The 26,038-nt window shown below is 51.6% G+C and overlaps 4 protein-coding genes across 4 annotated transcripts; 1 reads left to right on the forward strand and 3 right to left on the reverse strand.

Annotated features, from left to right (window-relative positions):
* Positions 1 to 398: 398 nt before the first annotated feature.
* Positions 399 to 2,202, reverse strand: LOC112887643. The gene is made up of 2 exons (XM_025953878.1): positions 1,801 to 2,202; positions 399 to 1,710 (listed from the first exon to the last, which is right to left on the reverse strand). Exons 1-2 carry the CDS (start codon positions 1,817 to 1,819, stop codon positions 689 to 691), a joined length of 1,041 nt encoding a protein of 346 aa, XP_025809663.1. The 5' UTR covers positions 1,820 to 2,202; the 3' UTR covers positions 399 to 688.
* Positions 2,203 to 6,260: 4,058 nt separating this feature from the next.
* Positions 6,261 to 9,317, forward strand: LOC112887724 (protein NRT1/ PTR FAMILY 3.1-like). Its single transcript, XM_025953981.1, has 3 exons — positions 6,261 to 6,515; positions 6,995 to 7,796; positions 8,177 to 9,317. Exons 1-3 carry the CDS (start codon positions 6,416 to 6,418, stop codon positions 9,084 to 9,086), a joined length of 1,812 nt encoding a protein of 603 aa, XP_025809766.1. The 5' UTR covers positions 6,261 to 6,415; the 3' UTR covers positions 9,087 to 9,317.
* An 8,611-nt stretch (positions 9,318 to 17,928) lies between these two features.
* On the reverse strand, positions 17,929 to 20,565 carry LOC112884064 (protein NRT1/ PTR FAMILY 3.1-like). Its single transcript, XM_025949379.1, has 3 exons — positions 20,274 to 20,565; positions 19,333 to 20,167; positions 17,929 to 19,045 (listed from the first exon to the last, which is right to left on the reverse strand). The coding sequence occupies exons 1-3, from the start codon at positions 20,368 to 20,370 to the stop codon at positions 18,139 to 18,141; spliced, it is 1,839 nt and encodes a 612-aa protein (XP_025805164.1). The 5' UTR covers positions 20,371 to 20,565; the 3' UTR covers positions 17,929 to 18,138.
* Positions 20,566 to 23,793: 3,228 nt separating this feature from the next.
* On the reverse strand, positions 23,794 to 25,188 carry LOC112884098 (probable carboxylesterase 15). The gene has a single exon (XM_025949425.1). The coding sequence runs from the start codon at positions 25,166 to 25,168 to the stop codon at positions 23,987 to 23,989; it is 1,182 nt and encodes a 393-aa protein (XP_025805210.1). The 5' UTR covers positions 25,169 to 25,188; the 3' UTR covers positions 23,794 to 23,986.
* Between the last annotated feature and the right edge of the window lie 850 nt (positions 25,189 to 26,038).

Below are 26,038 nucleotides of genomic sequence, written 5' to 3' on the forward strand. Positions count from 1 at the left end.
ACTGAACATGTGGACATGGAATGTATTTTTGTTACATTTGAATGGAATGTGGTCATTTGAAAATGGAGTACAAATATGTCTGCTAATATGTTTTCCTCATGAAACGTATGATCGATGGCACTAAGACGTCGTCTGTGAACTATGTATCAAATACGAAACACACAATCATCAACCTTAGTAGCTTTTATATGTTAATAATGATATCCTGCTGCCAATGTCCATCAGTGACTACTAACAATTATATCTTAAAAAAACACCGGTCTAACAATTATATCTTAAAAAACACTGGCCTAACAATTATATCTTAAAAACAATTATATCTTAAAAAAATACTGACCTAACAATTATATCTTCAAAAAACACTAGCCCAACTCAATGGCGTGGCAACGCCACGCCCAGAGTTCTAGTGTTATCTAATGCAGCTACGGAGTACATTGCGTTACCTTGAACCATAATTCCATAAACCTCCCTTTTCTGGAATTGCACGGTTCCATGGGTGCATGACACGGCATCTTATCGATTCGACACTAGGGAACGGAACTAAATCGTGCTACATTCTCGGCAGCTAGGTGTTTCGTGTTTGTACAATACTGACATGACACATCATCCTTTCAAAAAAAACAAAGACATGACATATCATCTAAGTGCCGAAACCGCTACAGTGCTCGTCAGGCATGCGCCACACACATCAAGGCATGCAGTTGCCCAGCAGCAAAGCCCCAAGTGGAGCACGGTTCTGATCTCCAAACAAAGTGCCTTTCGAAAGCAAGCCCTTTCGGCATCCCATCTCCCCCATCCCACCAACCACGTAGCACAGGATTTGGCATGCCCCACTTCCCCAGCACCTCGGCACCACCACCAACAGGTATCGCCGCAGGCCGCAGCAACGCGTGCGTGGCCGGGCACGTCCGGCCAGTCGCCGACGTACGCGATCCGCGCCCGGCGCACGGGCCGCACAGCCAAACATTGCCACCGTTGCTGCCGGTGCCGTGGCCCGCCCGCCTGCCCGCGGCCACGGATCGCGCGCGATGATGAGGTCACGCGGGATGCCACCAATTTTGTCCTGCTCCCCGCCGGCGCGCACGAGCACGAGCACGAGCAACCGCGCGCGCGCCGCACGCCGCGGGAGCATTCCAGCGTGCACCGCCCCGCCTCGATCTCGCCCCCGCTCGACAACCGCCGCGCAGCGCACGGGAACCAACCACCCGTCTCCTCTGCGCCTGCGGCCGGAGCGCAGCCGAGGCGAACCGCGGGACCGGGCGGGGGCAAGACGCCGACCGAGCCCGTGCGCGGCCGAACCCGCCACGTCGGCGGCCGCGCCGGGCCCGAACGAGCAGGAAGGTCCGGGTGTCCGGATACTGGATCCTGATGGGACGGCGCGCACCACGCCGCCGGAGACCAGGCCACCAGCGCGCACCAGGCACCACGCCGGCCGGCGGCGCACCGATCGACGCTCACCCTGCATACACTTGTAAAGCGAAGTAGGCGCGCGTCCGGTTCTGATGATTGATTGATTTGGGATTGAGAGGAGCCTGTGAGCACGGGAAGGACCGGGACCGGCGGATCGGGATGACAGGAAATGGACGCCTTGGACTGGACCAGCGCGCCGGCCTTGCTGCCGGGATCGGCGTTCATTCGTTGTCGCTGTCGCGCACCTGCCGTGACGCGCACTGGCTGACTGCCTTTGACAGGAATTTCGGGCGCGCATCTCTGCATCATTGGTGAATGATTGCTAGATTAGTGGTACTCAGATCACCACAATTCATGTCAGGATCGTATAATGCTGCCAGAAGAAGATACCATGTTGGGTTGGGTTCATTATAACAGGCAAAAATATAAGATAAGATTTGTTACACCATTAAATCGGGACCGGATTTTGAGATAGCCGCCACATGAGTCATGGCCATCCGCTATCATCGTCTTCTCCTTGGATGCCTGGTGGGAGGACCGGACGGCCGGACAAGACAAAAGGTCGGGTTCTCTGACGACCGTCCATAACACACCGGCGGCAGACCTGCCTAACCTAGAATGGCCGCTTGGCTTGAAACAGTCACAATGCGGTATGGGTAAACAAGCCAAACCTGACTGGGAGTGAGAGCCTGTTGCAGGTTAAGCTCGATGGACACCACACAAAATTCATTGGATCTGTGACTGGATCGGCAGACAGGAGACGGGAGAACTGGAGAAGAATCACGAACCAAATTGTTCGCAGCACCGCTAGGCGTGCGCTGCTCGCTTCCAATACAGGAAAGCCTTTCAGCTTTCGAGACCAACAGATGGCTGGTACTGGTACAGTCTTAAAGCTTCCTCTCCACTAGCATGCCTGGTGTGAATGAAACGTAGGCAGGGAGAATGAACTCGAAGCTGCTTGCGCAACAAAGACTGATTTGTCGACCGGTGTGTGATTGCACCACCCGAGTCGAGCGTAGTGTGATGGCGAAACGAGGCAGAAGCAGTCGCAGTACAGAGCGAACAGAAGCCTGAATGCCTGATAGGAACTAGGTTCAGACGTCTAGTGATTCGACATGGCAACGGGTCTCGGAGCTATTAGATTTTCGGAGCTGCTATCAGATTCGGAGCCCCTGGTCTCCACTGCTCCTTATCTTTTTTTTGCTCGTGATGCCGGGCTGGTCAATCTTGTCATACTGCGATGATTAGCATCTACTCCCCTCTCGTTCATTCTGTTCTGACAGCATCAGTGATGTCGGCACATGTGATCCAAGAACTTATCTTTCAATCGGCGTGAGTGTAGTGTGGATACCTTCAATCGAACTTACCAATCTTTTATTTTGAAGGACCCATAGAGCTTGCCAGCAGAACCATACGGCGCAGGCGCCAATAAACAATCTTCAGGTTGCTGTTGCTAGTCACACAGAATTCTCATTCTAAAAAAGAAGTCACACAGAATTCTTTGGAAATATCTTTTTACAGTGCCCCGCCGCCGTTGGTACCTCGTAACCGAGATCCCTAGTTCCTTGTAATGATCTACAAAATTAGCAGGACGGGGACAAACATGAATAATGGGAATCCAGTTGAGCCGAGAGAAAGGACGGCATATTTACGCCGCTCTTCTCGTTCGGAGTGCACAGATGTTCTCTTGTTGACTAGATTCCCTGTCATGGTATTGGTGTATTTCGCGGGCGAAAGCGTGATTCAGCATCGGATTCAAATGTGACAGCGATGCCTTCTTTTCTGAATCAAACTGAGAACGACTTTTTGGACCCTCAAACTCAAGCTGGAATCTCGGTGACTAGTCATGATCTGTTGCGTGAGGAGCAGAGCCATCGTCTATCATTCAGGTTACTGTATGCGAAGCAGTGTTTCGCTTAGTCCTGCATGAGATTTATGTGGACTGGTGAGAACTGACGGACCGTCATGTTCGAGTTTTTGTTTCAGAGGCGCAGCGTATCAACGAAATAGGAACGACACGCGGCAGTTGAACTGCACTAAAAATTGACAGGAAAGTTGGCATTGCAGTGAGAGGACAGTAGTGCCAGGGTCGGCACTCGGCACCTTGCAATGCTTCCGGTTTGAAGATTTCAGTCCTCGATCACGAGTCATGACTGATTGCGTTTGCAGGTTCGCTCCAATGTCCAGTCTTCTTCGTCCTCTCGAGAACATAGACCCGATCGAATTTAACACTCCATCAAGTGGCTGGGCATAGAGATGGCACCATAGCGATGAGCCCATGAGCTTGTGTCCGGTTCACAGTTCATAGACCCGAGCCTAGACTAGCCAGCTGCCCAAACCCGAGCACGACCACCCTCCTCCCCGTGGCACTGCCTCCACGCAGATGGCAACGTCGCGGCCGCGCATCCCCACCGGTGCGACGGCCAATTGGCTTCGTTTCCCCGGTGCGGCTGATGGATGCGTTCCGGTTCGGTGCCGGTCACTGTAACGCGCTTCTAGCCTTCGTCCCCGCGACGAGACCCTCAAGGACGGGAGGCCCTTTCGGGCGGCTCAGCTCAGCCACGCCCGGAAATGGGAACGGCCAGGCGCCGTCGCCCGTCGGCTTCCGGCCGACGTGGAGACGGAACGGACGACATGGACGGGCTGGAGGAGGGCGTACGCGTAGCTTGCACCTAGCGAGGGAGCTCCATTCGGGCCGGCGCTGGCCTCCCTGATGACTACATGGAAGATAGTAGGGAGCTTGGAACCCAGCATGATGAGTGACTATATGCTCAGGCCAGGGCCGGCCGAGCTCGATTGGCTTGTCCTGGGCTCCTGGCTCGATGCTGATTTTCTGACCTATTTTTTTGCTTTACGATGTTACAGGTAAACAATAAACGTGACCGCGGGAAGAGCAGAGACATGGCAGAACCTTAGTATGGTCCACAACTTCATCAAAGATGGTTTGGAAAAAGGAAAAGCATTCTGGAAGCTCTGTTTCTAATTCGATTCAATCAACTAGCACGATAGAATCCGCTTAAAGAACCCGGCCAAAAAGATAGCAATGGAGCACTCTAGCCAAAAGTCCGCTTTAATTTCTGTCTAGCTAGGCCAAAATCTCACCTAGCTACACTCTCCTCGACCCATGCAGAAAGTATCACGAAGGCGACCATATCTCCCTATATGGAACATTGTGCACTACTATGTATAGCTCACTCCAAACTTCTAATGTTAACTGCTACCCGAACACAAGAATTGAGCACAGTACTGTTAGTTTGTTAGGTTACTTTGTAGTGGAACCTATCCATCCAAGTTTGAATCAGAATGTATATGTTGTAATGCTTTTTTAAAGAATACATGAAAAATAACTCTTGAAATGCCTATTACTTAAGATTTAAATGAGGTTGATATGCATATATTGACCATGTGTTTGTTACTATATTTCTCTACTGATTCTGAATGTTTTGCGAAGTTTCTTTACTTGGTTTTTCTTCAAATTCATGATATTCTCCATATACATGTTGCCACCCACGGTCTATTTCCTTTCAATCTTGCTGATTTTCACGGTCTTTGGGAGGTATCAAGAAGTACAAATCGGTACCACTCAGTGACCCATAAAAAATTCTTCTATTTTTGGTTTGGTCTCTGCCCTACACCACACAAACGAGTAGGGAAACCAAATCAGTGTTTAAGTAAAAAGCATATAGAACAATGTTAGACGGTGTCATTTTAAGTTATTTTTGTTATGATGCTTTATGTGGATCATTTAGAAGCAAGTATTTAAAAGTTTTCTAGTTTAGCTTTTAATAATGGTACATGCAAGTAATTTAGAAGTCTTTGTAGTTCTTTGGGTTAATATGTCAGGGTTGGAAACAAGAAGTAGGTGACAGAGGTATTTTAGGTTAATTGTTCTTCTATCGACGGAGGTGGTTAATCTAGAAGCATGTATTAAAGATACTTTGGTTTAACTTTTTTACAATTCCAAATGTAGAAAATAGCAATAAAACAAGCTGGCCGGCATTTTAGTAAATAGTAACAATAGATGGATAAGATACCATGGCCATATAGTGCCAGTGATTATTAGAATCCACGGCTGCTGGCCGGCATTTTACGAAATGGTAATAAAACGTGCTTTCTCCCTTGAGAATATCTGGGGTCCCTCCCTCTCTCTTTTAGCATGTCTCATCTAATAACTAGTGTAGACACTAAAAGAGGATTAGCATTAGTAATAGTACTTATTATGTATGATGGTTAGAATTTGACAGTCTAGTGTGTAATTTGTTTCTTTTTAGAATTTCTAATATTCTTCTAAGGGAGTCTCTAATTTTTTAGTACTCCCTCTATACACAAATAGTTATTATTTTAGATAGTGATATGGTCAAGGAGACAGTAGTCGATCTAACCACATTGATTGATAGTATGCAATGTATGCAGCATATATCAAAGTTAATAAACTCTTTGTATCATTCTCAAAAATAAGTTTGAAATGTTAAAAGAGATGTTGACATGCAAAGTTTAACGTGCTATGCACGTAAGTCAAAATAACAATTATTATTTGTTACTGGAATAAGTAATTGTAAGATAGTGACGATTAGCCCCTAGCAATGGAAGCATCGCCCCATCATCACTTAAAATGATAAGAAATGGCCTAGCTAGCTGGGTGCGCAAACACTGACCGGGCCACAAAGTTGATTTATTTCCTACGGTGATCCTCTCGGCTCAAATGTAAATCTCACCCAACGGACCGTGCACTTAGTTCCTGGAAAAAGAAGAAAAAAAAAGGGAGAAAAATTGCATCGTCTCCCTCGCCCCTTGGGCGCCGCCGAGACGTTTGTCTCCTGCTGCCTCCGCGTGTCTATATATAGTGCGTGGCACCATCGTCCTCGCATCACATGTAGGGGGCATGTGAAGGTCACAGTCCATCGCAGGGCCTGCGCTGCTTCAAAACCACCAACGCCGCGCTCACTCTCACTCGCCACGGTAACGAGCGAGTTCTCTGGCCAGCTCTGTGCAGAGCTTGCCTGCCATGGCGACCACAGCGCCAGCAGCGGATAGGAATGCGGATGGAGATGAGCAGGGTAGGAGGAAGAAGAAGGGAGGCTTCAGGACCATGCCGCTCATACTAGGTGAGTTCTGCACAATTGGTTCAGAACGAAATGAACCAAGATAAACGGATGTTTATTTACATTTTGGGTCGGTGATTCAGTCCAAAGATAGCTGTACATGTCTAGCGAAGATTACAAGCTCTGCTTAGCAGGGCTCACAATTTAATATGATTTTGTTGCACGAAGGCGTACAGCGTCCGGTCGTGTTCTTGGAATTCTCTAGACACAGGGCCTCGCCGGTGCCAGTATGTTTTTCTTGTTTGTTTCTTTATTCGTTTTCAATTTTCTTGTACTGGAATGGACGCTGTGTTCATTTTTTTTTTGTCCTCGTCCAGTTCTACTTCATGCCTTAAACATTGGCTTAAGGATGCTAAATTTGATGAGAAATGGGTTGGTGAACCAAGAAATAAAGACCAATCTTGACGTTGTGACGGATTAGTTAGTTCTTGGCTTGGTGATTTTTTCTGATGGTCTCATTATTCATGGCTTGCCCATTGCAGCGAGCGAGGTCTGCGACCGGTTCGCCATGGCCGGCTTCAGCGCCAACCTGATCACGTACCTGACGCAGCAGCTGCACCTGCCGCTGGTGGAGGCGTCCAACACGCTGACCAACTTCGGCGGCACGTCCGCGCTGACGCCCATCCTGGGCGCGCTCGCCGCTGACTCCTTCGCCGGCCGCTTCTGGACCATCATCGCCGGCTCCGCGATCTACCAGGTCGGCATGGTCGGCCTCGTCGTGTCCGCGCTCCTCCCTACGCTGCGCCCGCCGCCGTGCTCCCCGCCGGCCACCCCGTGCCAGCGCGCCTCCGGGTGGCAGCTCGCCGTGCTGTACCTCTCCCTCCTCTGCACGTCCCTCGGCTCCGGCGGGATCCGCCCCAGTGTCGTGGCGTTCGGCGCCGACCAGTTCGAGCACGAGCAGCAGGACGGCGCCGAGGCTGCCAAGGCGGCGGCGGAGCGGAAGCGGCGCTACTTCAACCTCTACTTCTTCACCATGGGGTTCGCCGTGTTGCTGGCGCTCACGGTGGTGGTGTACATCCAGGAGAACGTGGGCTGGGGCTGGGGCTTCGGGATCCCGGCCATCGGCATGCTCGTCTCCATCGTGGTGTTCCTGGTCGGGTACCCCATCTACGTGCTGCTCAAGCCCGACGGCAGCCCGTTCACGCGGCTCGCGCAGGTCGTCGCCGCCGCGTTCAAGAAGCGGGACGTCGCCGTGCCGGAGGACCCCGGCATGCTGTACCAGGACAAGGAGCTCGACGCGCTCATCTCCACCAACGGCAGGCTGCTGCACACCAACCAGCTCACGTAAGCCTCCACTCCTCTGATCTGCCGTGCTCCGCGCGTATGTTTTTGATGTGCACTCGTCACCCATAATTGGGCTGCAAGATAGCGTGCACGTGATGTGTTTTAAGCTGATGCCTGCGTGCCTGAATGGTGATCGACCTCTCGGCTACTTTTTGTGGTGGTTACATTATCAGTTCAGAAAAGGGAATGCAGTGCACGGCTTTAAAATTGCCTGCTTTTCACATTTCTTTCTACTCTAGATTCTTCACTATACTCACTGCTCAGTATGATTTTTTAAAACATGTCACGATCACACAATCACACTTGCATTAACATAGTAGATGTTGAGATGAGAATCACTGAGGTATTGTTTCTTGACTGTTCCGCTTCTGTGAATTAAGATTCTTCGACCGGGCAGCGATAGTGACGCCGGGCGACATCGCCGCCTCCGGGCAGCCGAACCTGTGGCGGCTGTCGACGGTGCACCGCGTGGAGGAGCTCAAGTCCATCGTCCGCCTGCTGCCCATCTGGTCCGCCGGCATCATGCTCGCCACCGCCGGCTCGCACAACTACACCTTCACCATCATGCAGGCGCGTACCATGGACCGCCACATGGGGCCCCACTTCCAGTTCCCGCCGGCGACGCTGTCCATCTTCTCGACCGCGGCCATGCTCGTGACCCTGGCGTTCTACGACCGGGTCTTCGTGCCCCTGGCGCGCCGCGTCACAGGCCTGCCGTCCGGGATCACCTACTTCCAGCGCATGGGCGTCGGGCTGGCCATCTCCATCCTCAGCGTCGCCTCGGCCGCGCTCGTGGAGACCAAGCGCCGCGACGCCGCGGCCCGGCACGGTCTCCTGGACGACCCGGCCGCGGTCGTCCCGCTCAGCGTATTCTGGCTGGTGCCGCAGTTCGCCGTCCACGGCATCGGCGACGGCTTCTCGTCGGTGGCGCACATGGAGTTCCTGTACGACCAGGCGCCCGAGAGCATGCGCAGCAGCGCCGTCGCGCTCTTCTGGCTCGCCGGCTCCATCGGCAACTACATGGGCACGGTGCTCGTCACGGCGGTGCAGCGCGCCACGCGCGGCCGCGGCGAGTGGCTCCAGGACAACATCAACAGGGGCAGGATCGACAACTACTACTGGCTCGTCACCTGCATCATGGTGCTCAACTTCGGCTACTTCCTCGTCTGCTTCCATTTCTACACCATGAAGCCGCTGGAGGTGGCGGGTGAACACGACGACCGTGACAAGGAGTGTGAGCTCTCCTCCCTACAGAAAAATGGCGGCGGCGGCGCCAATGGGATGGTGTAATTAAGGAGGATTATAGGACAACTAAGTAGACTGGATGTTGTTAATAACTAGTTAATCACCCGCACATGCACAAGCATTACAAGGTATAAAGGGATTAGTGTCTTGGATCTAGAACTGTGACTTCCATTGTGAACATAGTGTCACAGGAAGATACAGCAAGCAAGTGTGACGATCATGATCGTGATCATGCAGCCAAGAGAATCGAGGCCATTGAATTATACTAGTATAGTACATGTATTGTGTCTGGATCACCGTTCACTTTTATGAGTGGAGCTCGCAGATACTATCACGAGCCAGCACAAGATCTACAGGTTACGGCCACCTCAACCAAAGTGCCGCAAAGAATGTCTTATTTTCTTTAAAAAAAATGATGAAAAGACTCTTGTTCCATAGCAGAAATTGGTGGCGACAACTGACAAATCACTCGGAACCATGATAAGGTGAACTTGGCACGGACGACAACCCATGTGTCCTGGCGTGCTATTTTTTATGGTTATTGGATCATTTACACGTAATAGCATACGTGAGATTGGATCATTAGAGCTAGAGCGAGATACTCTCTCTGTTCTTAAATATGTGACATTTAGGACAAGCAAATTAGTTCAAATATCATATATCTAAGAACATAGAGAGAGAGAGAGAGAGTACAATAATAAGGATTACAAAGTCCATCCTAATGCATGGATACAAAAAGAACATCATACTATGCAGTGCTTCATTTATCATATGGACATATATATCGTAATAACCATCAATTTTTCACGGACATTACCGAGAACATTGCCTAAAGAACATACTTACGACACCAAGTGGCATTTCCACATGTGTCCATCAATTTCTTGCTTTGTCAGATATCAGACACTACTATCACATCCCAGTAAAACCACCTCCCGTTCCCCAATTTTTCCTAAAATAATTCAAAATTGTGAACTTTTCCAAACTACAACCTGAAGAATATCAACCCTAAATGTTGAAATTCCTTCCGAGAACTTTGAAGCATCAAATGTAAGATTCCAGTAGAAACATAGTGCTTGGGATGGCTCCTAGCAGCAAGACGACATTGTCGATGAAGATGCCCTTGACAACAGCAGAAATCAACTATATGGTGAACAAGAAAATAATAGGAAGGGGATGCGAGAGAAGTTAACCAGGGCATTGAATCTTGCATGATCGGCGGCATATATCACTCAAAACCAAAAGTGGGTTAGAATCCTGTAGCAAATTAGGAAATTTCAGGTGCCAAATTTCGAAACTCTGCCTATTTCAAAAGGAAGCTCAACAAAAGTTTACTAGGTCAGTCAAAAGTTCAAAGCAACCACAACCACAAATAAGAACTTATAGCCACTGATACAAAAGAAGCAACAAAAGGCAAGTCATCCAAAGCTATTTTTGACATGCACATTCTGTAGCAGAAAATATTGGATTCTTCTTCGTTTTGGTAGCATCCACGTCATCTTTGATATGATAGGTAACTTGTTGAACTGCAAGATATTCCAGAGATCTTCTGGTTCTGCTCTGACATAATATTTAGTAACATCATAACATGTGTAGATGAACACAACCACCAAATCTTAAGCTCTTTCTTTTACCCTTGAAATTGTGTTATTCGTCAGCCACCTTTCGACCAGTTGGTAGGAATGTAGGATGGTCATGATCTGTGTAGTGCATAGAATTATGTGACCACAATCTGCAAGCACCAACCCATGACGCAATAAAAAGTACAACCTATAAAGGATTTACTTAATGATTAAGGATGCAAGTGGATACCTAATAATATTTTTTGGATCAACTAATTAATTACAATGGCATGCTATTCTAGTTCATTTCTTCTTCCAAATTATTTACGCAGAATGCCATTCTAGTTAATTTTATCAACTTTTTGGTCGACCCAATAACCCAAAATATATATAACTTGCATGCCTATTCATGATCATTGTAACCCATAATTTTCCTACCCATATTGCACAACTGAAATCAAATGTAGAATCTGAATGACCAAGAAAAGTCATAAAAGGATAGTTTGACAAAACTAGCTTGAAGAAATGCAACACAACAGAGCAAAGCAATTACTGATGATGACTACAGAGGAGTTCAGGGAACACTCAGCAAGTTTCAAACAATTTCTTGGTTTGAGTTTTAACAAACTAACTCTCAAGTTAGGGACTTAAGTGAGGATGCAATAAGGTCGTGAAGCTTATTAATCGACCATGGTGTGGATCAAATCCGCAGAAGCGTGACCTTGTATCAAGTATAATATATGAATGTGTATGGTGTGAAGTTCTCGATAGATCTTGTTCCATTCTTCCAGTCTTAACCATCCCAGTTCTGTTTTCTTTGTTACAAGGAAGGCACTTTATGCCTTGTGTTCTGTCCCAGTACCACAAGCAGTAAATGTTTTTATGTCGAGAATTGAGGATTGCTAATAAGGGAAGCACACTATAACTGATATTTGTCACTAATCACTCGTGGGAAATGTCTTGGAGAGTGGCACCTGCTTCGAGTAAGATTTTAGGGGCACTGGGACCCTGCCGGCGAGGGCTTCAGTGACTGCCGGCGGCATGGTCACTTGGATCCTTGGAGCCAGTGGGCGGCGGTCGGCGCCTCGGTGGGGCCGGCGAGCGGCAAGGAATAGATTAAATTAGTTTCTTGGTAAAAAAATTGTCTTAGCTTTTAGGCCTTTTTCGATTGAACTCGCTTCCTTGGCCTCAAAACAAAATTTGTTTGGGTTATTAGCCCTTCCGTTAGTTTGAAGGGCTAATGGTGTTAATAGCAATGTGAAATAACGTTTTTACCCCTGGCGCTAAATGGAATGCAGAAGCAGTGTACAGACCTACAAGCATTTTAGGTTGCGTATTATCATTAATCTACCAGAATAAGTTATAATTTTATTTTGAAGCATAAAATTATTATTTTCATATAGATTTGCACATGACATCACAACTGACCATTTGAATTGCATATAAATCCACAATTACAATCGAAGTGCACACATACACAATGATTTTGAATCAAAGGATGAAACATGATGAGATAGGTTCAGGTCATGCATGAAAAAGGTGCACACGTACAAGAGATGTCTAGGTTATCTGTTTTAGTTTCAAGATTTGAAACTAAACCTTACAGAGAGGCCCTCAGATTTTGCATAAAGGATCCTAAAAGTATTTCAGTGCTCGCAATGTAGCCCTTCGCCGGAGCTGGGTGGTTTGTTGCTGGAATCCGGGGAGGGGACAGAGGTGGGGGAGTATGAAGGGGACACGAGCTACCTGGGAAGGGGCTTGGCTAGGGTCAGGGGCGGCCGGAAGGGGCTCGTCGGCGTGAGCCGAAGCTCGGCGGCGGTGGCATACAGCGGTGGTGGGGTTCCGGTGGGGGAGTGGCGGCGAGGTGAAGCCGAGGGGCTTCAGGAAGTGCAGGGCAAGCTAGCTAGTGGTTGGGGCGGCCGAAGGCCGGAGGAGGGGGCTCGGCGCGAGCTTCGGCGGCGAGCTCGGCAATGGTGAGCGGCGGCCGTTCGGGCGCGAGCAGGGACCGATCTCGGCCTTTTATAGGCGCGAGGGAAGGGAGGAGGTGCTGGGCAGCCGGGCAGTATGGGCAGGCCGGGCAACGACCCGGGCACGGCCGCAGCAGGGGCGCGGCTTTGCCGGCGTGTCGCGGCCCGACCATCAGGAATCAACGGCTGTGTAGCACGCGCATCGGGTAGGGGGGATTCAGGCAGGGTAGGAGGATCTCTGGTGCGGCCGGTCGGGGTGCCGACCTTGGCACCACGCCTGCGGCGACCTGGATGGCGCGGCCGGCGGCCAGCACTGACACCAGCCAGGCCGCACAGCTCTGCTGTGGATACGGTGGATTCGGCGCCGGCACAGGTGCCGGCAGGATCTCATCGGAGACGATCATCGCCGTCGCCCGTGGCCTGTGCAGTAGCTGGCGCCCAAATTCCCACGGGATTGAAATCGCGTTTGGATACAGGGAAAGAGAAACGTGAGGAATATTTTGATCTGTTTGCACGCTCTCTATGGACCGGCTCACGGCAGCTCCAGACGGAATGGACGATAGGGCCAAGGACCTAAACAAAATTAGTTTTGAGGCCAAGTAAGCAAGTTCAATCAAAAACAGACCAAGAAACTAGGAGCAACTTTTTCTGGCTAAGGAACTAAGAGCTTGATTGGTTTGCTACCAATTTTTTGCCATGCCAAAATCTAGGCATGCCAATATCTTGTCTTGCCAAAATAAGAGCATGGGAAATTGTTGGCAAAAAATTTAGGTATTCATTTGGTTTAGTGCCCACCAATACTTTTTTATCTTGTAATATTTAAGAAATTTTTAGTAACTTGCCATGATTTTAGTGAAATTGACCAATTTTTAGGCCTGAATCAATTGATAGCTAAATTTTATTAGAATGCTTTGATTTTGGCATGGCAAAAATTGGTAGCAAACCAAGCAGCTCTAATTTACTACGAGAAATAATAGGCAGGCCTAAGCGAGGACAACATTCACTGTGCTGTGGGCTTATTTGGGCCCAAGGACTTCACTTACACGTGTGGGCTTTAACAACTGAATGATATTGAGTTTTTCTTAAAAAAAGGGATAAAAAAATTTAATTTCAAAAAGGGTACCGTTTTAAAATTTTTCAAAAAATAGGTGCCTCCTGCCCGATCAACGGGCGGGAGGCGTGGGGCCGGCAACAACCTGCCCGTTGGATGGGCGGGATGTCTGAAAATTTTTCCCAGGCCCCTCCCGAGGGTCTCTTCGCGAATAAAAAAAGTTTCTTATTCGCGAAGAGGCCCCTGAGGCATCCCGCCCGTCCGTCAGGCGGGATATGCTGAGGCGTCCCGCCCGCCCGTTGGGCGGGAAGTTCCTATTTTCTTTTTTTTTTTTCTTATTTTCTGTTTGAATTCTTGTTTTACATACTATTTTAAATTTATACTTTTTTCAAATACAAGATTTATTCGCCATACTCTTTTGTTTACATATTAAATTTTAATTCAATTTTACGAAGAAGATTACTGTATCTAAAACTCGTATGAAGATGGTTAAACGATAACATTTTGCAACATAGAATCCAAATATTACGATAATACGATACATCAACCTATTAAAAATAAAATAGTATCATACAAAAATAGTTTAAATATATAGAGCCCACCGAATCAGGAGTATCTACCCCGCCTGTCCCGGACCTCGCGCTCTCTTCATCCTCCCCCCCTCTAGTCCTAGGCCGTCGGCGTATGTGGCCCTCCGAGTATGTGAATGCATCTGGAGCACGGTGATGACGAGGCGGAGGAGGTGCTGGCGTGAACGGGTCATCCTGGGGCTGTGCACTTGGAGCGTCATACATTTGGGAGGGACCAATGATGTCAGGCCTGGCGCCGCCGCCCACCAACTCCGACCAAGTGATGGAGCAACCCTCCCAGTCGTCCCAGTCCGGCACACCGAATAGACCTCCGTGTGCAGAAGCTCCCATCGACCATGCATACTGAGTATAGCCCTGAGAGTACGGAGCAGCTGGCGTCGAACCTGACGGGAGAGACGTTCCTGGAGCATAGGCGCCAAACGTTTGAGGTTCCATTCTTCCAGGAGGAGGTCCCATTGCCATCGAGTGCATGACTATAAAAACAAATGAAATTAGTCGTGTAAATCAAAGTTGATCGAAATGGCAATTATAAACGACTTACAGCTAGAACTGGCGGCAGTACCGCTGGACGCTGCGTGCGGTGCAGCAGAGGACAACGGGCCAGTTGTGTACACGTGGGCGGACGCATGAGATGAATTGGAGGCCCCCATGTCGTCTCTGCCGCGACAAGTCAGTGCACGTAACGCTCGCGTCAAGTTGTCTTGAATCTCACGAAAGCTGTCTTTGTACTGTGCGTCCGGTACACGTACTCCACGTTCAAGCATCGTGATCTGAGATGTAGCTTCGACCTCCGCGCAGTTGATCAGATCGATCTGCATACGTAATGGGAAGCAGAGTAATATTGTTATCGATCTTTTATAAAAAAATTTAATAATTCAAGTTGCGAAAGACATACCGCGCCATGCTACGCCTGATCACGGTACGAGGGATACGTGTCCGAGATGGTCGGTTGGTGCTGATGCTCCGCGTCATCAATACGTGAAAGAGTGACGTACGGACGCGTGCGAGTGAGGTACTAGTAGAGGTATGCGTCGTAAGACGCCTCCTTGTGTGGCTGCGGCTCGTCCCACACATCGTCAGGTGCGTCTAGCCACCCTCCTACTTACTCCTGCAGCTTGACAACCCAGTTGACCTCGTTGGCATGATATCCCCTGCGCGAATATCTGTTGCAAACATTTGAAAGACAACATTATTTTATAATAACTATTATATAATTAATACAAAATGAGTTATCACAAACTTACTCATGTACGTTGCACGGCATGGCCTGGAACGCTCAAGGTAGGAGAGGAAAGTGCTGTTGTCGCCCGAACTGCCTCATCACTTGCTCGACGCAGTACGGCTCCACGACAATATCGAACACTAGGTTCGCCTTTGTGAGCCAGTACGCCTCGTCACGCGTGCAGAGGGAGGACAACCCGTGCGGCGCACGTGTCTGGACAGCCGCAGCGGTGTATGGGGTCCAGATGACATCCTGTGGCCGCATCCGATCAAATTCGGACACGAACTGCGGGTATGCTTTTCGGACCTGCCGATGTGCCCAGCTCATCTGCAAAATTACTCAACTGTGTCTGTACTTTGCATATACAGAAACGTACAATAGTAAATTAAAGAACTTACCCGTCGATCGGTCCAAAGCGAACCCATCGTGGGGCTATCCTCATGCCACATCCCATAAATCTCGGGCGGATAAGGCTCCTCGCTGATTAGGGGGCGTGCTATGGCGAATCGCTCGTACGACCATAGCTGCAGCAGAAGTGGAAAGCCTGTGATGACGGCGGTCCTCTCCGTCTTGAAACAGGCCTGGTAAAGGCCTCGGTACGTGGCAGCAAGCACTGCCGATCCCCAGCTCCACCCAGATACCTGGCCCGGCTCTGCATCAGCAATCGCGCGCGCCTACTGGATGAGAACCTTATCCACATAATTGCCGCTAGAGTTGCAGAAAAGAGTCCAGCCGAACAACCACAACAGATATGCCTCCAGGCAGCGCGACACCTCTTACTGCCCAGCCAGAGGATGGAGATCCTGAGCCTGAAATATATTTCTTCAATGCTTAGAGGTAGTCACGTATGATTCAATTAAATTAATTAAAAATAATTGTACGTACCCTATATTGTATTACCCAACCCTTGGCGGGGTCGGGCGCGTCAGGTACGTCCACAAAATGTGGCGGGTTCACTGGAGCAAACCGCTCCTGAAGCTCCGCCCTCTAGGTAGATGGCACGGCAATCAGGCCAACAGCTTAACCTGCAATGGGAAGTCCGAGCAGGTACGACACGTCCTGCAACATGGGGGCCATCTCCCCGCACGGCAAGTGGAACATGTGCGTCTCCAGACGCCACCTGTCCGCCAACGCCGCAAGTAGAGAGCGGTCCAGCTGCATCCGCTTCTTGGCGCCACCGTCTTGGCCGTCGCCGGCCTGAAGCATACGTGCGAGTGGCAGCAAACCAGCCGCACGTAACCTGTATATTTTGCATTGTGGTTACAACTGTCGTACAAGCTATACATTCATTCCGTAAAAAAATACAAAGTATCACCTGTCAAGCCAGCGGTCGTCCAAGTGCAACAACACCTTTGCTACACGAGGGCGCAACTCGTGAAGCTGCTGCCCCTCCACCGCTGTCAGGTATGACCTGTGCCGTTCATCGGTGTTCGTGTCAAGGAGCTCCGGTGTCTGCGCCATATCTGCAAGAAAAATATAACTACCCTAAGACATATAATTATGAACAATTGAAAATACTAAAAACTATTCAAAATATAACTACCCTAAGAAATATATCTAAAAACTATTAAAAATACTAAAAACTATTTAAAATAGAACTACCCTAATAAATATTTCTAAAATCTATTGAAAATACTGAAAACTATTCAAAATATAACTACCCTAAGAAATATATCTAAAAACTATTAAAAATACTAAAAACTATTTAAAATAGAACTACCCTAACAAATATTTCTAAAATCTATTGAAAATACTGAAAACTATTCAAAATATAACCACCCTAAGAAATATATCTAAAAACTATTGAAATTACTAAAAACTATTCAAAATATAACTACTCTAAGAAATATATCTAAAAACTATTTAAAATAGAACTACCGTAACAAATATTTCTAAAAGCTATTAAAAATACTGAAAAATTATTCAAAATATAACTACCCTAACAAATATTCCTAAAAACAATTGATAATTATACGACTAGAACGAGAATATACCTCCAAACCGACGTGTGAACAGGGCTTCGCCGCTTCCTCTCCTCTCTTACTCTCCTCCCTTTCTTTTTTTCTGGATTTTTGCTGAATAATATGAGAATTTGGGGGTGGGTGTGGGCTTAAATAGTGGGGGGGGGGGGGGGACGTCCTGCCCGTTGGGAGGGCAGGATGCCCCTCGGGGGACCTCCCGCCCGTTGGACGGGCGGGATGCCGCCTCAGGGGCCTCTTCGCGAATAAGAAAAGTTTCTTATTCGCGAAGAGACCCTCGGGAGAGGCCTGGGAAATATTTTTGATCGCCCGCCCGTTGGATGGGCGGGAGGTCTCCAGCCCCACGCCTCTCGCCCGTTGATCGGGCGGAAGGCACCCATTTTTCAAATATTTCCGAACCGGCACCCCTTTTTCCTAATTTAATTTTTTAAACCTCTTTTTTTAAAAAATCGAATGATATTAGTAGATCTCTAGAAGAAGCCTTTTTCTGTTGCTGCTGATGTTTGGATAGATGTCTCGTTACACATGGCCTGATGTCATGCGTGATGGCCACAATAATTACTTGATTAACATGGCTGTTTTTCGCTGATGATCAACACCTGAGATTACCACACTTGGATCTCAGCACCATTTCCTTTACAACTTGTATAATCCTTTGACCAAGCAGCTGTCTAATCATAATTAACAACTATATATCCACCCCAATTAGTTGACCGCAAATCAACGTCACACCAAACCTCCGGCACCGGCGCCATTTTTATTGATAGAGGAGAGCTCACACTCCTTGTCATGGTCGCCGTGTTCATCCGCCACCTCCAGCGGCTTCATGGTGTAGAAATGGAAGCAGACGATGTAGTAGCCGAGGTTGAGCACCATGAGGCAGGTGACGAGCCAGTAGTAGCTGTCGATCCTGCCCCGGTTGATGTTGTCCTGGAGCCACTCCCCGCGGCCCCGCGTGGCGCGCTGCACCGCCGTGACGAGCACCGTGCCCAGGTAGTGCCCGATGGAGCTGGCCAGCCAGAAGAGCGCCGCGGCGGTGCTGCGCATGCTCTCGGGCGCCTGGTCGTACAGGAACTCCATGTGCCCCACCGACGAGAAGGCGCCGGCGACGCCGTGGATGGCGAACTGCGGCACCAGCCAGAACACGCTGAGCGGGACGGCGGCGGCCGGGTCGTCCAGGAGCCCGTGCCGGACCGCGGCGTCGCGACGCTTGGTCTCCACGAGCGCGGCCGAGGCAACGCCGAGGATGGAGATAGCCAGCCCGACGCCCATGCGCTGGAAGTAGGTGATCCCGGACGGCAGGCCCGTGACGCGGCGCGCCAGGGGCACGAACGCGCGGTCGTAGAGCGCCAGGCTGACGAGCATGGCCGCGGTCCCGAAGATGGACATGGTCGCCGGCGGGATCTCAAAGCGCCGGGTGACGCGGCGGTCCATGGTGCGCGCCTGCATGATGGTGAAGGAGCCGTTGTGCGAGCCGGCGGTGGCGAGCAGGATGCCGGCCGACCAGATGGGCAGCATGCGGACGATGGACTTGAGCTCCTCCACGCGGTGCACCGTCGACAGGCGCCATAGGTCCGGCTGCCCGGAGGTGGAGATGTCGCCCGGCGTCACTATCGCTGCCCTGTCCAAGAACCTGAATTCACACGTAGGAACAGTTATTGATGACTGCGTGACAGCTTCCAGAAAGAAAACTGGTACTGAGCGGTGATCATAGCGAAGTTAGAGTACTCAAAAATGAAAAAAAAATCTTTGAATTTGCTGGTGTACTCTCTTTTTTGTACAGTGATAATGCAACCACCAAAAGAGTTTCCAACACGTCTAGTACCGTGCAGGCACGCAGGTGGACGCTATGCCGAAGAGATGCAGGGAACACGTCGAAACATACGGAGCACGACAAATCCATCAAAGAAACGGACTCACGCGAGCTGGTCGGTGTGCAGCAGCCTGCCGTTGGTGGAGATGAGCGCGTCGAGCTCCTTGTCCTGGTACAGCATGCCGGCGTCCTCCGGCGCGGCGACGTTCCGCTTCCTGAACGCAGCGGCGGCGACCTGCGCGAGCCGCGTGAACGGGCTGCCCCCGGGCTTGAGCCGGACGTACAGCGGGTACCCGACCACGAACACCACGATGGAGACGAGCATGGCGACGGCCGGGATCCCGAACCCCCACCCCCACCCCACGTTGTCCTGGATGTACACCACCACCGTGACCGCCAGTAGCGCGGCGACCCCCATGGTGAAGAAGTAGAGGTTGAAGTAGCGCCGCTTCCGCTCCGCCACTGCCTCGGCGCCGCTGGTGCCCTGCTTCTCCTGCTGCTTCTGATGCTCCTCCGGCGGCTCCTGGTCGAACTGGTCGGTGCCGAAGGCCACGACGCAGGGCCGGAGCCCGCCGGAGCCGAGGGATGTGCACAGCAGGGAGAGGTACAGCACACCGAGCTGCCACCCGGAGGCGCGCCGGCACGCGGGGCCGCCCGGGGGCGCGGGGCACGGCGGCGGGCGCAGCGAAGGGAGGAGCGCGGACACGACGAGGCCGAGCATGCCGAGCTGGTAGAAGACGGAGCCGGCGATGATGGTCCAGAAGCGGCCGGCGAAGGAGTCGGCGGCGAGCGCGCCGAGGATGGGCGTGAGGCTGGAGGTGCCGCCGAAGTTGGTGAGCAGGTTGGAGGCGTCCACGAGCGGCAGGTGCAGCTGCTGCGTGAGGTACGTGATCAGGTTGGCGCCGAAGCCGGCTGTGGCGAACCGATCGCAGACGTCGTTCCCTGCGACGACGGCGAGAAGCCATTAGACCATCGACGACGCGCCAAGAACTGCACGATCGTTGCTCAGAATCCTCAGGCGGCAGATGTTACATGCTGGCCTACTCACCGAGTATGAACGGCATGGTCTTAAAGCCTCCCTTCTTCCTCTTCTTGTGCTCCCCATCTCTATCTCCTCCGTTCCCACCCACCGCCGTGGACGCCATGGCCGTGCTGCAGGCAGGGAGCTCGCTCCTTGCCACGCTCGCTAAGTGAGGTGTGCGGTGCTCAAGCAGAGCAGGCCATGTGACAACAATGGGCCATGTAGGAAGTATGGAACCACATGTTCATGGACACACCAGCCTGCTATATATTAAGTAGAAGTGCGGTAGTAAATGCTCGTTTAGGTGTTTACAGGTTATAGCCATGGCACAGGGCCCCACCACCCGGAAGCACCTCCCCCTCCCCGCCTGTCGGGGCAGTGAATGCCAGAAGAAGAGGGTAAATCCGGCCGGCGGCGCCGCACCGAAACGCGACGGCGCCATCAACCGTGCCGGGAAAAAACTGAGCCGACTGTACCCGGACACGCCGGCCGGATGGGGACCCGCGGCCGCTAGCTGCCGTTTGCATCTGCGCGGAGTGGGGCGCCGTGTCACGGACTCGCCGGGAAGGCTGGCAGGCTGGTGGTGCAGGACCTCCGGCCCGGTGTTGTATGTTCAGCTTCAGGCCTTCAGCGCTCCCTCCACCAGCTAAGCCTGTGTGATCCAGACGCAGTACAGCACAACAACGCACGCGTGTCGCCTGTGGTACCATCTCTACGCACGCCTACTGAACACTACCAAGTGCAAGATGCGATGGATCGGCAGCTCTTGGGGGTCCACAGGAACCTCAAGCCGAGACCGGACAGAGATCCCCTCCGGCCAGCGGTAGCAATGCAACCTTCTCGTGCCATTCTTTCCGAAGCTGAAGCGCAGGCTGGGGATACCAGATCGCCGTAAACAGACCAGACGCGGAAAAGGCTTGGAAGGGGCAGGCACAAGGTGCAAGCACAACCACTGTTCTGAACTAACAACACAAGTGAGCTGACAGGCAGCGATCAAACCACCGGGAAGGACGAGCACGTTGGATAAGTTCCGTGCAGGCAGCTTCAATGACCGCTGGTTCTGCAGGTCGCATCAAGGCTGTGAACTAATCATTGAAACGACAGTTTTGAGGCACCAATAGGACCTTTTGTCGATTTCGTACAAGATGGAAGATAACTCTTCTTCATCGCTCTTCAGCCTGATGCCGATACAACAAACCGGCGGAATAAGCGTTGCTTTGGAAAGATCTGCCGTTCTGTCGCCTTGGACTCAACCTGATTCCGCGAAAAGGAAAGAACGGTAACTTTAGTTGCTCGCGTCCAATCTAAGCAGCAGGAACACACTGATTAGAAGGGCAGCGCTTGGAGTTCCACGAGTGCCGACATTACTGACGCTGTCAGGACGACGGAACACAAAAGATTAAAAAGAAGATGCTAATCATCGCAGCACGACAGCAATGACTGATGCAGAAGCATGACGACGAGCAGACAGGCCTAGCAACCACACTCGATGCTCAGCAGATGAGTCTTTCTTCAACGCTTTCCATTAATTCTTGGAAGCTGGACCTGAGCTCTGCGAGCCTAGCAAGACTCTGAAGACATTTTCTGCGAGTAATTTGTACAAAAAGTAATTTGCTCGTCTGGCGGCGTTTCCACACGGTGCAACGGTTCGGTCCGGCTCCAGCCAGGAAGAGGGCTTCGTTGTCGCGCCACGCTTGGCGAGGCCCGAGGTCTATGTGGACTCTATGCAAACTGAGGCCCGGCGGCCACGACCACAAAGTCGGTCAGCTCGACAGCTTGCTTTCGGCCGTGGCTGGGCTCGCGAGGTTCTTGCTCCTCCGGAGCGGGCCAGAGCCCAGAAGGGTCCTAGCACCATGCGTGGCGGCCGTGCGGCCCATGCGCCGAGTGAGAGCATGCATGGATCGCGCCCCCATGCGCTCGTCTGTTCCGGCGTGCCACTCACACGCGGTGCCGAAATCTTGTTGCTATAGTCCTATCGATTGCAGTTGAGGGTGTATTTGGTTGTTCGACTAAGTCTAGCCTGGCTAGAATTTTAAGCCTGGCTAGTTCAAGCCTGGCTTCATATTGCAATGTGTTCGTGTTTGGTTGCCTGAATTGGGGGAGTCTGGTCCATACGTACGCGACCGTGTTTGGTTGAATGAAGTATCTTGGGTATGTTCACCTGTATTCAATAGGGTGAGTTTTAAGTCTGTCACACCTCTATCTTCTTCTTCCTCCCGAACTGAGTGAATCCCTTTCCTTCTTCTTCCGTATTTCTTGCCGCACATATCCAACCGATTTAGACTTGACATCGAGCGGCGACATGGTGCTCCACGCCGCCGTCATGCTCGAGCCAGCTCGTTTAGCTTGTTTAGCTACACATCTGTTCTTTTCACTGCAGCATTCTCACGCAAGAAATCAGGGCATCAGCAACAATCTTAGCAAGAAGCAAATCCATTCGTTTGCATATTGGAACCAGTATAGATTATACAGCAATAATCAAACTAAACAACAATGATTTTGCCAGAATCAAAATCCCAATAGTTGTCTAATCTCCAAATCTAAGAAAAATGCCAACGCAAGTCCAAGTCCCAGCTATCCACAGCAAAAAAAAAAACAAGAGAAGGAAAAAAGAAATAAAAATAGATGTACATGTAGATCGCAGATTCAAGTGCTTGCACATCGGGAGAGGCAGCGGCGCTTGTTCCCGACGCGGAGGGCGTGGCAGTCGTGCGCCCGCATGGGAAAGGAAGGGAGGCGGCGCGACTTGAGGAAGGCGATGGGAGCCGGGAGACTGGGAGGACGGAGGAGAACGACCACGAGGGAGGCTGCAGGGGCGGCGAGGCAGCGACCGTACCCAGCATCGGTGCCTGGTGCCCCGGCGGCCAGGCGGCGGGAGCGCAAACTGGAGGGAGGGTACGAGGGGTGACGGGAATCGGAACGCCCAGGACTGAACCGCTCAAGTGGGCGTTCAGTCCGTAAATGGGCCGCAGGGCTTATTGGGCTATGTTTGGGCTGGTCACCTGCTGCGACGCGTAGCTCGTTGAGCCTGCGAGCTGGCTCGAACTCGCTTGCTCTAATAAGCATAATAAGAGCCTGTTCGGATCCAATAGAAAGAGAAAAAGAAAGTGCAAAATTTTTGCTCTTTTACATTTTTTTGCACTTTTGGATCCAAACACCCCAAAGTGCAAAAGGGCAAATGCTACCGTAATTTTGCTAATTATGGATTAATTAGGCTTAATAGATTCGTCTCGTCATTTAGTCCTCAACTATGTAATTAGTTTTTTAATTAAACTATATTTAATACTTTTAATTAGCGTCCAAACATCTGATGTGACAGGAGCAAAAATTTTACCATTTGTCGTTTTCCCATTTGCCCTTGGATCCAAACAGCACCTAAGCATAAAGTACAACTCGGCTCGTTAGTAAATTGTATTGTGCCAAACCGAGCCGAGGAACGTGCGAGCCGAGCGAGCTAATGAATTACGAGCATTTCGTCCAGCCCTGATCTTCGTATGCCTCGCGTACAAACTTTTTTTCCCCGACGAACCGCATACAAACATTGAAGTGGACTGATTGACGGATACGAATATTTATTTATAGTAGGGACAAAGTCAAGCCAAATGAAAGCAACACCACGTGTGTCTGGGCGGAACACTAACACGTGCTAGGTCGACCTGAGATGCGGGATGAAAAGAACTTCACAACTAGATGATCAATTCCGGCACGTGCGGGGACATAGCCCCCTGTCCTTGCACTTTTCAGTGGCGGGAGATGAAGCTCTTGATGGCGTCGATGAGCTCCCGCGCCCGCTCCCCGGTGGCGGGGTCCATGTCGACGGCGTACTTGTTGAGGTAGAAGGAGTGGCTCATGCCGCGGTTGACCAGCACCTCCACCTCCTTGCCGGCGGCGCGCAGCGCGTCGCAGTACTCGAGGTTGGTGTCGCGGATAAGGTCGTCCTCGGCCACGGACACCAGCATCGGCGGCAGCGGCACGGACGCCAGCGGCGGCGCCAGCGGGCCCATGGGGCACGTGAACGGGTGGTCCTTGGTCGCGCCCTCCGGCAGCGCGTACGCCAGGAACTTGTCCAGCATGTCCAGCGTGAAGAACACCGAGGCCGCCTTCGTCTCCAGCTCCGACCGGCTCCGCGCCGCGCGCACGAACCCCGGGTGGATCGGGATGCCGCCGGCCACGCGGAGGGGCGCCCACTGGCTAGCGTCGCCCTGCCCCGCCTGGGCGGCCACGAGGTGGACGAGGTTGCCGCCGGAGCTGTCCCCGATGAGGAACACCCGGGACACGTCGGCGGCCCCGCGGAGGAGCGCGGCCGCCGGGCCGCCGCCGTCCTCGGACAGCGCGATCGAGCGGAGCCGGCGGAGCGCGGCGACGCCCGTGTCGATGTGCGCGGGCAGGCGCTGCTCTGGCGCGAGCGGGAGCTCGACGGCGACCACCACGGCGGGGACGGCGCACGCGAGGCGCGCGTAGAAATGGTGGTACATGAGCCATGAGGGGTGGGAGATGCAGAAGCCGCCGCCGTGGAGCTGCAGGATGACGGGCAGGCGCGCGCCGCCCTCGCCCCCCGCCGCCACCTCGGGGAGGTACACGCGCAGGTTGGGCTCCCCGGGGAGGTCGTGCAGCGTGTGCCCGTCGCGGGGCTCGGCGTACGGCGCCACGGGCTGCATCAGCGGGAGCGCCTCCGGCGGGCCGGTCCACGTGCGGTCGACGCTGCCGTCGTCCAGCACGCGCAGCCAGCCGGACACCTCGTCCACCACCTTGCGGCCGCCCGCCGCCGCCCGCGCCTGCTGCTGCTGCTGCTCGACATCGGGAGGGGCCATCGCTGCTGCTGCTGCAGGTGGTGCGGCGTGCACCGAGGGGCAGGCCGAGTGCGCCGGGGCGTTGTGTGAGAACGAGGCGACGCTGTCGCGGTGGAGATGACAGGTTTGCATTGCACAGAGCGACGCCGGGAGCAGGGGCTTTAAAGGCAGCGCGCGTGCTCGCGGGAGACCGGAGAGACTGGTGGTTGCGGGCGACTTGCGTGTCCCGAGCCCGACCTGATGACGAACGGAAGCTTCACGGCGATCGGCAGGTCGATTCCGAGCAGATCTCCCGATCGCGACGGCGGAGCTAGCGGCCGAGCCGCGAGACGACGGAGGCCAGTAAAGGCTAGGAAAATCGTGTGCCGCGTGGACCTGTGTGAAGGGAGGGAACCAGACCGAGCCTGCTCTTGGTGACACGGAGCTCTGACTCGCCGCCGGGAGTGATCACTGGTCCTCTTGCTGCAACTTCGGAGCACATGGGGACGCAATTGCCTCTGATTTCGAGTATGAACTGGGGCTCGGACTAGAGGGAAGCTTTAGTTGGTAGCTAGATAGTCTCGGCTCGGGTCAGCCGGGTCAAGGAATAAGCTATTTCCTGGCAAAGAGGAAGACTCGCTATGCTTTTCCAAAAAAAGGAAGACTCGCTAATTGGGGAATAATTGAGCGTGTCATCTGGCTACTGGACCAGGTTAAGTCGGTCAAGCGCAGAGTGCAGACGGCAGCGAGCGCATCGCACATGCGCTAAAATCCAGCACGGGAATGGGTGAACTACATGAAGTAGATTTCATCCATTTCATTTTACAGGACGTATTAGAATTTCAAGAAAGTCTTCGAATCCATATTGCATGAAACAATACGTAAAATACAAATATGTTTTCCATTACTTTTGTTTGTTAAGCACGAATATTATTTCACGAATTATTGTTCAAAACATATGGGATTTGATTTTTCTTTGAATCAAAATAAAAGGAGGGTGTATTATAGTTATTTATTTGCAAC

Source organism: Panicum hallii, chromosome 3 (genome assembly GCF_002211085.1).
Source record: "Panicum hallii strain FIL2 chromosome 3, PHallii_v3.1, whole genome shotgun sequence".
In the NCBI taxonomy this organism is placed as follows: domain Eukaryota; kingdom Viridiplantae; phylum Streptophyta; class Magnoliopsida; order Poales; family Poaceae; genus Panicum; species Panicum hallii.